Raw genomic sequence first — 11435 nt, forward strand, 5'->3', positions numbered from 1 at the left:
AAAGAAATTTTTTCTCAATTAAATTCAAACACAAAACAACATAATTTTTTTTTAGAAAAAAAGTATTATTCATGTTTTATTGCTTTAACCATTTATTAATATTATTAATAACGCAACAGAATCTTATCCACTTATTTAAAAAATAAATGAATATTTGAATCTTAAATATTTCAATAAAAAAAAAGTACCAATTGAACATAAGAGTATTAGTGAATTGATAAAAGTTTAACAAACTCTGTAATAATGGCATTACTTTAAATGCTATAGGGAATCTTTAACTTTAGTGTAGATTCAGTATTGGCTTAAAAATGTAGTTTTTTTTATTATTTAGTTTATTTTTATTATTATTTATGGGTCTTATTATATTTTTATACTATTTATAGGTTCTATTGTATTATTCTAACTATTTTTAGCTTTATCTACAATGCTTTTAATAAAAAAAATTTCAATTTCAACTAAATAAGCTATTGCCACTTCCCAAACCAACTCTTAGCCATCATAAATTTTAATTTATAGATGGGCCTTTGTCTGTTTACGGTTTATCCACTAACTACCTTCCTTATATAAAAAGGAAATTGAGGGAAAAGAAAAAAGAAGAAAAAAAAAAGATTCATTATTAGAGCATTCTTATTAAGAATGTTAAATGCTATAAATACTCAATTTTAACATTAAGTTTGTAAAAAGTACCAAAAAACAAGATACAACAAACATGCTAAATTTTAAAAAAATTCAATCCGATCTATAGTGAGCTTTTATTTTTGAAAGCTCACGGTAACTCTAATCTTAAAAAAAAATATTATTGTTTTAATACTTGTGGTAAGAAAGGTAATTTGTGTAGTTATTTTTTATTATTTTAATGAATAGTTTATATTATTTAAAAAAAATAGTAAAAAAATAAAACTTTTGATATTAAGTTTATTGTAAAATAAGTTATTAAAATTGATAAAATAATTTTCTGAAATACTAAATGTTAAAATTTTTAAAAACATTGATGGAATGCCTCGTACAGTGTCTAGTTTAACTTTTATCCAACTGTAACCCAAACAACAAAGAAGTGGTGAGGGTGACAGATTCAATTAATCACCTACTTGTGATGCAATAATCTCTCCTAGTCTCTTTTCCTCAACAAGCATCCCCTCTTCCTTCACCTTCCACCCATTTTTTTTCTTTTCCATTTCTCTCTCTCTCTCTCTCTCTCTCCAATCTCTCACTTTCTCTCTCTACAATTCTTACACCCAAAAAAAAAAAAAAAACTCAAAACATACTCATATAACTCCCCATGTACCCATCATCTTCACCTTCTTCATCGTCCCAAAAGCTCATGGGTCCCACACCACCCACAACCACGACGGGACTCACACGCTACGGCTCGGCCCCGGGCTCTCTTTTAACCACAGCCGTCGATTCCATCATCGGACAAACCGGCCGTGAATTCTCAGCCCTTCGATCAACACAACAGCCACCGCCACCACCACCACCTTCTTTTATGGCCCCACAACAACACCACCACAATAGCCACAGCCACAGCCACCACTACTTTTCTAGTGACTCCTCTTCTATCACCACCGAGTCAACCTGCAAAGTCAACTCATCCAACGATCCCAACAAAGACCACCACAAAGGAGGAGGAGGAGGGTTGCAGAGATCGTACGGTCTCAATGAAATGCCCTCTTTTGGTGATTTCACTAGTAATTTGAAAATTGGCGGAGGTGGTGGTGGTGGAGCTGGATTATCTTCATCTTCTTCTTCTTCGTGTTCATCTTCTTCTTCAGCTTCAGCTCTGGTCCGACAAAGAAGCTCTCCTGCTGGTTTCCTTAGCCATCTCGCTTCTGATAATGGTACCGTTTACCTTATCTTAACTCTCTTCACTTTTTTTTTTTTTTTTTTTTTTTTACTTTAGATGCTTTTTTTTTTTTTTTTTTCACTTCGGAAAAGTCTAGGTAATAAGTAAATTTTTTTTTTTTCCAAAACTCTAACGTGGTCAACTACAAATTCTGGGTTTATAGAAAATTGCATTTTTAACGGTTTAAAATTAACGTTGAACATATTTCATAACTTTTTTTAAATAATTACTGAACCAGTCAGAATATAATTATCATTAGTAAAGTTTTTAATTTTTGATATTTAATAATGTAAAGTCTTTAATTATTGAATAAAAACAAAATCTAATTAGTGTCGTTATAAAATTTAAAATAAAAATGGAGTGGATTGCATATGAAAATTTAATGGTATGTGGAGTAATTTCGGAAGTTTTGACTGCCTCGTACACTTCCATTTTTAGGTTGATAGTATCTTTACTAAACATTGATATAGAGTTTAGTAAATTCCTATCCAAAAAAAAAAAAAAAAGAGATTTATGAATTGACAAAAATGTCAAGTTAAAAAGGTATGGTCCACATGAAAAATCAGCCAATAGAGAGTAAATGACGATTTTGTCCTTGATAGATGAGTGTTGTTTGTGGTGGGCGAATATAGGAATAGTGGGGGAAGGGAGCCCTTAGTTTGGTGGGCCTTTCAACGCGTCTAGGACTACGATTAACGTTGACTTGGTATTTAAGTAAAGCAAAAATTATTAGACATGTCATTTTCATTGTGAGGGTGTAATATACTATGTTTTATAGTGACTCCTCTATATATATATATATATATATATATATATATATATATATTGGTGAATTCTCGACATAGTCGATAACGGACCATCACTTTCACATGAATTTACAATTTTTTTTTCCCTAAAACTTAGAATCGATTATTTCATAGTTGTGGTAAAAGTTGTATTTCTAAACTGTTTCGAGGCCTAAACCTCTTTTCATTTTTCATCAATGCTCCTATATTGCATTTATAATTTGATTTTTAAATGAGTATTAGCTCAATGTAGAAGTTCTTAATTACCTTTTTCAAATGCTTAGATCGTAATAATAATTGTGACAAAGATATATGTTAACATAATTCAATGAATCTAAATGCATCGACTATAAATGTCTTTGTATATGTTTTTCTTTCTAATTTAAAGACTTTCCTTCACATTAACGTTACATATCATGTTTCCAGCTGGCAAATCACGTGTAAGCATGGTGCAGTTGGTGTCGTTTCTGTTATTTTATATTTGTTTTCTATTTGGGTGTCTCGAAGATTAAGTTTTATTTATTTATTTAAGCAGACATAGAGCATTGGCCACCTTTAAATATGAGGCCTGTCACATTTATCATTACTAACCTAGTTATTTTATTACATGTGGGAATTTTATAATGTCACGATTTAGATGTAAGAAACTAAAGAAAAGTGTATGCCCTGTCGAGGTTTAAGAGATTGTTTATAGAGGGTCCATAGAGATGTACATGTTACCATTTTATTTTTTTGGTATGAAATTCTGATACATTGACTGTAACGAAATGGAAAGAATCAAAGAATGACCAAAAATAAATAAAGAAGACTAGGGAAAAATCTTTTTTTTTTTTTTTTTATGCAGTCGATTGAAGACTTTTAATCACAGCTCTCATTTTATTTTTTAAAGTCATTGTGATGATTAAAGCATAATACAAGTCTGACTTGTTCAATCATCAATGTGAACTTCACATGGGGTTTGCATTGGCCAACGTGGCACCACATAATAGATTGCCTGATTGCATTAAAAAAAAAAAAACTGCCAGATTCTTTTATGGTCCGTTGGGATTGAGGGAGAGGGAGGGGAGTAGAGTAGAGTAGATTTAGCACAAAATTAGCTTATTTTTAGCCAACTCTACTTTACTCCTCCTCCTTACCCCCTCCATCCAAACAGGCCATTAGTATACATAGTGCAGATGCTGACATTAGGAGTATATTTTTTATATCACTCACTAAACTCTCTTTTTCTTTTTCTTTTTTCTGTCTTTTTTCCTTTTCTTGATACATTTTGACACTTGCTTTTAGCCAGAAGGCCAAACATTCACACTACAATGAATTAACTTCTCAACGAATAATAGAAAGTGTTACACAATTTAAATAAAAAAGGCATGTATGTGGAATCATTTATGAATGATTATACATATTTAATGTTTGGGGTTTTTGTCGCTGGAACACTTGTTATGATTTAATACGTCGTAGACTCGTAGTTAGAACTGGGTTTGAAGGGGTGTTGAGTCCGAAAATCATGTTAATGGATCACCCATTGGCTGCTATCATGTGCTCCCATTTTAACAATAAAATAATGTAATTAGTAAGAAAAGTGAAATAAGATAAAAGATGGTATAGAAAAGGAAATTGACAATACAAGGAAAGAAAGAACTTTTTAAATTAAGTCAAAAGTGAATAATCTCACATGTCCACTAGCGAGATAAGATTAGTATGTTTAATAAGAGTGATATCAAAACAATTTGTTTGGCAAAGTTAAAATATTATGCTTAACAAGGTCTTTATGATTCTTTTAGCAAAACTAGGATGATGCGTTTAGTAAAAAGTCAAAGTAATGTTTCTGATAAATTTAAAACAAAAGCATCTGGCAATGGTGATCAAATGTGTTAAATGAAATTCCAATACATGTGTCGAACATGGCTAAGTTGACAAGATTCAAAGAGTGCAACTTTCTTAAATGAATTTGTATTGGAAGGTAAGAAAAAGTCCTGTAGTACTAAACAGGCGTATTTAGCAAATCAATGTAACTAACGACAACTGAACTGCAGGTTTTTCAGTTACAAGGGGATCTGGAGGCTACGCCTCACAAGGTGGCTCTAATGGTGGCCATGGAGTATCAAGGTTGAAGTCTCAGTTGAGTTTCACAAGACAAGATTCTCTTTCTCAAATCTCAGAGGTGAGCGAGGAAGTTGTTGATGGCATCAGCTCTGACAATGGCCACCAAAATGCCTCGCATTCTTATGCCACTAGTAGCTTTGGAATGGATTCCTGGGACAACACAAATTCTATAATATTTTCAGCCCCACCAAGCAAACGAGCGAAAAATCTTGATGGAGACATTTACAACTGTTTGAATAGTCTAGAAACTCAGGTATTAAACTTATTTTATGGATCTTTGAAGCAATATTCAGCATGTGGCATCTGATAGTCAATAGAATAAAAGCACAAACTTGTAATAATACACAGCCTTGCATTTCTTGATAACTAAAAAATTACATATGCAACAATGTTTCCTATCTAAGGCCCCATTATGTTGAACAACTTGGGCTAATAGGGTTGTATCTTGAAATTGGGTTAGGGCTAAGGAAATTAAATTGGGATATTTGGCGGAGGGTGGAGTGTTAGAATTTCAGGTTATTTGACTGATCATAATTAGAAAATAGAGAAGGAAGGAGGGGAAACAAGAGGGAAAAAAGAAATAGATTCATTGTTGGATTTTGGGATTCACTCCTAGGCTTTGAATGCTTCACATGCTCAGACAATGGCGGTGGAAAAATTCCAGAAATTTTCTGAAAAATTCTGTTTTAACCCTTATGTGTTCTAAATGCTTTGACTCCATTATCCATTGACTCCTCATAAACAAATAGTCCAACCATGATTATCAACTACCAAATCTAAAAGAAATAAAGCAACATGCAAAGTTTGGTGATGAAGTGGGAAACCAATGAAGAACCTTTTCAAAGAAATAACCACTCTGGGGGAGCAACCCGGTGGAAAATTTGCTATAGAAGAAACTGTTACAATAGCCTATACTTACAAAACCTATGCAATCCTATACTTTATGAAACCTTATCAAACGCCTTGCTGGACTTCTCATTGTAGTGACCGTAGAACTTGAATTCTTCTACTCAAACTTTCTCCACAACCGGACCTCGTCTGCAACAACCCAAAACTCTAGTGCTCCAAAGAAATTCTTCAGAAGGTAAAAAATTCTGGGGTTTCAAGGAATCTAAGATTACGCTCAACATGGAATAAACTCGAGGAGGAAATTTCCGTTCAGATTTAGTGAGGTTTGCTCTCAAATTAATCTTGATATGACGACCCCTCTTGTCTCAAATTGAGCAGCAAGGGTTGTTTTTATTTAGAAAATTATTAGGCTAAGTTGTCAGGCTTTCAAAGTCAGTTTACTGTTTGCCACAATTTTGCTAGAGAGAGTGTCTAGTGAGAGTTGAGTGAACTCTCAGGGTTAACACAGTTGTGATAACTTCAAAGGGTCTTATCATTTCATATTCAAATTGGGGCAAATCTGTGTCAAGTCTCAAATGTCTACCTTCCAGTAAAACAAGTTTCACTGAAATATTTGTAATGGTGTAAAAGATACGAGCAAAAGATCAACGCATCATTTTGAATAGATCATAACCCCATTGTCTTTAAGCAACTTCTGAACCAGGCTTTATTTTAACAAGATTCTATTGATACAACCCAAATTTGACATGTTTTGACACTAGGATTTGCCAACACATCTATGAACCTGAACACTTCCATTAATTATAAGTTGGCTCATAAAACACTTCAAAAAAAAAAAAAAAGATAATCTGAAAGCAACTCAAATTTAACTTTAGACCCAAATACAATAGAACTCCCAGCAATCGAATATAAATTAATCCAAGGTGGAGCTTGTAGCATCATCGTAGTCCACAAATTAAAATCCATGCTTTAGAATTTGGATTCCCATGTCTCTTGTAAATCTTTCCAAACTGTATTGTTGGGCCTCCATCACCCCTTAAGTTGATATTATAATAACCACGTGAGGCGACTTCGACTAAACCTCTTTTTGTAAGTGAATATGTGATGTAATTTCTGCAGAATCTAATCCCATTTGCTACATTGCACTCTTTTCCAAAATTTTTAGCTTTGTTCAGTACTTCAACTGGATGAAAAGCTCCTTTATTTCAAACACAATTTTGTTTATTGTTAGCCAAATATGTATCTGCTGTTAAATAGTTCCAATTCTAGGTGCACATGGATAGTATATCATCAGGGAAAATGGTAGTTTCTCATAATCTATTCTTACCTTTTTCAGATGCATTGAACTTAAGATAACACTTCCTTCAAACTATATAGAGTCTTGCTTTAACTTCTCCCACAAGTGTGTTGGTTGCACTTTTCTCTTCTTGATGAAGGAAAAAAAAAGAATGAAAGAGGAAAAGAAGTGAACTGTGAGCTTAGGTTAGGTCATTTGCACTATGTACTAATTTTAGCTCAAATCATTACCATGTTAGCCTTTTCTTTTTAAATGGATATATTTTCTGCTGCACTTAGGTTAACAATTTATTCTTCAAGGAAAAATTTATAACTCGAAGTTAGAATTTTGAGCTTTAATTAGGGCATGGTTTTTGTACACAATATGTGTCATTTGATAATGGAAATTCAAAAAGCCTTTTCACCTTGATATTTATCAGTAACTTCCTGACTTTCATCAATTCACAATTCTGCTGGTTGATTTTTTTATTCATTGACAACACAGTTTAGCCTGCCGCAAACGACTCTTGAGATGGCCACGGTGGAGAAGCTACTTCATATCCCGGAAGACTCTGTTCCATGTAAAATCCGTGCTAAGCGTGGCTGTGCCACTCACCCCCGAAGCATTGCTGAAAGGGTTAGTAAAACTTCTGGAGTTTGGTCATCTAGAATACCCAAAATAAAATCTTACTGTTCCATTTTGGTTCATGTCATGAATCATGTGGAATTGTCATTAAAAATGTATCACAAGTATACAAATTTTTTTATTTAATTATTTGCTACATAAAGGCGGGGGACTTTGCAGCCAGTGGGTTTTGAACCTAAGCCCACCCCAATGGGGAGAGCCTGATATGCCAATTGACCTAGAGGTTGTTGGATATAAGCATATAAGTCTATCATTGTTTATGGGGTCATTACTAGGAATCTTGGATCAAAACACCAATCTTCAAAGGTTGAAGTGCATAGCATCTTTCCTTGTATATTTTTTTCGTTCAAGATTACAAATAGACTCTGTTTCTTGTTGTTGTTGTTGTTTTTTCTTTGTTTTTTTTATTTTTTTATTTAAAATATTCACAGGAGAGAAGAACCAGAATCAGCGGGAAATTGAAGAAATTACAAGATCTTGTCCCTAACATGGATAAGGTAATAACTTGGAATTCTTTTATTCTGGACCAGCAACAAATGTTGAGTCCCTAAGTAGATGCTTAGAAGATTATTTTGTAAGCAATTTGACTTCTCAAGATATGCTCTTGTTCCTTTGTCCTGAGAATGTTATTGGGCATTACTTACTTGTCTTACAAAATCATTTAAAATAATGTCCTTGGCGCATATTATGTATGGGTGGTTGAAATTGTATTGGGTGATGAAGCCAATTAGGGATTAGTTAAAATGTGATCATAGAGAAGATACCTTAAAATCTAATCTTTTTGGCTGTTTAATGCAAGGCTTATAGACCTAAAAGTTGGGATTAAAAATAAAAATAAAAAAGAATCGATGGTCAAGAAACAGTAAATAGTAGTGTATGATGTATCAGGTACAGCACACGTAGGGATGTATCAGATGCATCACCATGTTCTGTGGTAAAATTTTAGGACACGAAGAAATGTCCACAAAATAAATTATCGCAGACAGGAATAAAATAGAAATGTGGGAACACAAGATAAGGTTGATTAAGAAATTTTAATAATTTTATAAAGAGTAGGGTTAACTCTAAGTGAGGAAAACATAAGAGAAAGACATCTGAGACGGTTTGATCATATAACAACTACCACCAACCCTTAGTCCCAAAACTTTGAAAATCTAGAAATATGTTAATATGGAGACAGTAGAGAGATGGTTTTTGTTGACAGAGCAAACATGGATATGTGGGCCCCATATTACTCATTAAAAAAAAAGGAGCAAATGGGAAAATGTAGACCAAAGTGTAATTGGTGGAAATAAGCAACAATACGAATGATGAAGACCTAGATAAGGCTGAATGGCAAGAGAAGATTCACATAGCTGACTTCAGTTAGTTTGAGTCAAGGTTAAGTTTGAGTCATCTAATTAATGTGATTATTTCGCAATATTTCTTAAAGTTATTGATTGATGTGCTTGTGTATTTCTGAATTGATTTCAATTTTGGGACTAATTCAGATATGAGACACGGTGGAATTTGCTAATATACTTCATAAAATTATAAGAATCTATATTGATATATAAAAGACTAGGTCTCACTTTGTAATATATGATGGTGTGTATCGAGGTGGTGGGAAAGACATTTTATTTTAATTTTTTTGTTGCAGTATTGTGGTATTCAATTTATTATGCTGACCTTCATAAATCCAAAATTATATAAGATAATATGTGCCCCAACAAAACCACTATGTTTTCACTACAAGTAATCTTCTACATAAATTTTTTTTGATATTTGAATTCTTCTACATAAATAATTACCCTAACTAGAAATAGTTAGGACTTACTGTGCCAACATTGTTGTTAAATTTTTTATTTTTTATGTTTCTAATTATTATTTGAGTGAATATATTTTACAATCTGTAAATTTCTCTCTAATATACTTGCAGCAAACGAGTTATGCGGACATGTTGGACTTAGCAGTTCAACATATCAAAGGCCTTCAAAATCAAGTTCAGGTTTGTAAAGTACCCTTCTGAGAAACACGTGTTTTACAATGTAACACTGCCTTTACAGTCACTGCTTTTTAATAAATCAGTGATTGTTTGAGCTGCCTTTTTTTTGTTTTGTTTTTTTGGAGATTTTAAATGAATGATTAATGAAAGAAGAGAGTTCTTTTCTAATTCAAAAAGTTTTGATGTCAAATTGGCATTATAATAAATTATGTCTAAAGTGATCATGGTGAAGATGAAAACAAATTTGTTTGTGGGCAAGAAATATGGGGTACAAAATTAGTGAGAAATGAAAGAAAATACAGAAGTCTTTATAGTTCTTGCAAAAATTGCATGTGCTTGCGCAACATTAATTATCCCTTGGGTTGTTCTGAACTATATATATAATCCTAATAAATAAATGCAATATATTATATATGCTATCTTGTTATGGGTTTTTAACATTGAAATACGCTTAGTATTCACATGAGTAGCATTTTATTGTCCAAATTGATCTTATTAAGTATTACGTATAAAATGTGTGTGATTGTGTGTATTTACGAATGTCCTCAAGTGTATGAGACGTATGTATGTTTGCCCCTTTCAATCAAATACTCTCTCCATCACTGTTCATGAAAATCTTAACTCTTAAGAATACTCATTTAAGTTAAAGCAAGCTGAGATATTTTCCATCTTCATATAGAGTATGATGCGTAGGGTTCTATGATGATGATGATGATGATGATGAATGATGAAAAACATGGTTATAAACAGTGATGGCGATTGTGAAATTGAAAATTTGAACGTTGGTAGACATCGTTGAAATAAGACCCTTATGAAATTTTGTGGTGAAAAATTGGAAACGATTGTTCTCATTCTGTAAGGGTCAACAATGTTGTCCCTTAACATGGAGCGTTGGATGATTCTGAGATTAAAGACATTTGAATACCTCTTATCCTTCCTTTTGATCTTTCCTTAACATTTATTTTATTTCCTTCCTCCAGAAGCTCCACAAAGATCTTGACGGCTGCACCTGTGGATGCAATCAAACCAAATAATGTTTGCTAACAGGAAATAAATGATAGAAAGGTTTTGCATTGGAGTCAGGGATGTTGAAGATGTAGGGAACCCAAGCTAGGCCACATTTTGTTACCTTACCAAATTAGATCTAATATTGCAGTAGTGAGTTATAGAATTCAGATGTATATAGTGAAGCAATACTGTTATTTCCTACTCTGAGGAAAAATGTGTATCTCTTTCTGTAGAGAGGATTGAATAGAATGCGGTTCAGTTTCCTAATCTTTGATCCTTTTGTAAATCCTTTTGATATATGCTTTAATTTTGAGATGTTGGTTAGTCTAAATGACTGATTGATAGGTGCATTTATAAGGAACATGATTGTTTCCATTTCACTATTTATAATTGCTACAAGTTCATTTGAATGTTTATATGAATCCAAATGTACAAATGGGGCGCTGGTTTTCTTTAGGGGGTTGGAAAAAGGGTAGCATGTCTAATTTGTAGAGATCGTAACTTTCTTACATTTTTTTTTTTTTTGAGAAAGTTCTTACTACATCTATAGCTAATATGCTGGGAATGAATTATACATATAAAGAGAATGTTTTTTGAGGAATATAACTATGTAGTTGCATTGACCAACACAAGATGTGTTTGACTATTATCCTCATCCAAAGACAATTAAATTCATCCATAGGACTAATATGTAACCACATGGTTAAATTTTAAGATAATAAATTTGATAAGAACTTAAGTGTATGACTCTCCTTTACACTGCCAACAGTGCCTAGCTACATCATTCTTCACCCATCAAATTTGTTCTCACCCACATCGAAACCTATTCAAAGTTATTAACTATTATGAAAACCACGTTAACTCATTAGATCAAAAACCTGATTCGAGAAGAGAAAGAAATAGACAGCCAATGACCCATCCGATTTTAAAGAGAGGATTTGA

At 32.8% G+C, this 11435-nt stretch overlaps 1 protein-coding gene across 1 annotated transcript; it reads left to right on the forward strand.

The window, feature by feature from the left end:
• Positions 1-1102: 1102 nt before the first annotated feature.
• LOC142631190 (transcription factor bHLH128-like) lies at positions 1103-10876 on the forward strand. Its single transcript, XM_075805288.1, has 6 exons — positions 1103-1838; positions 4662-4984; positions 7361-7492; positions 7933-7998; positions 9420-9488; positions 10466-10876. The coding sequence occupies exons 1-6, from the start codon at positions 1280-1282 to the stop codon at positions 10517-10519; spliced, it is 1203 nt and encodes a 400-aa protein (XP_075661403.1). The 5' UTR covers positions 1103-1279; the 3' UTR covers positions 10520-10876.
• The last annotated feature ends 559 nt before the right edge of the window (positions 10877-11435 follow it).

The sequence above is a fragment of the Castanea sativa genome, chromosome 4 (genome assembly GCF_040712315.1).
Source record: "Castanea sativa cultivar Marrone di Chiusa Pesio chromosome 4, ASM4071231v1".
In the NCBI taxonomy this organism is placed as follows: domain Eukaryota; kingdom Viridiplantae; phylum Streptophyta; class Magnoliopsida; order Fagales; family Fagaceae; genus Castanea; species Castanea sativa.

Coding starts and splice junctions, on each gene's coding strand:
- LOC142631190 (XM_075805288.1), top strand. CDS start 1,280: ATGTACCCATCATCTTCACCTTCTTCATCGTCCCAAAAGCTCATGGGT. Junction 4,985..7,360: donor TGAATAGTCTAGAAACTCAG/GTATTAAACTTA, acceptor TTGACAACACAG/TTTAGCCTGCCGCAAACGAC. Junction 7,999..9,419: donor TTGTCCCTAACATGGATAAG/GTAATAACTTGG, acceptor ATATACTTGCAG/CAAACGAGTTATGCGGACAT.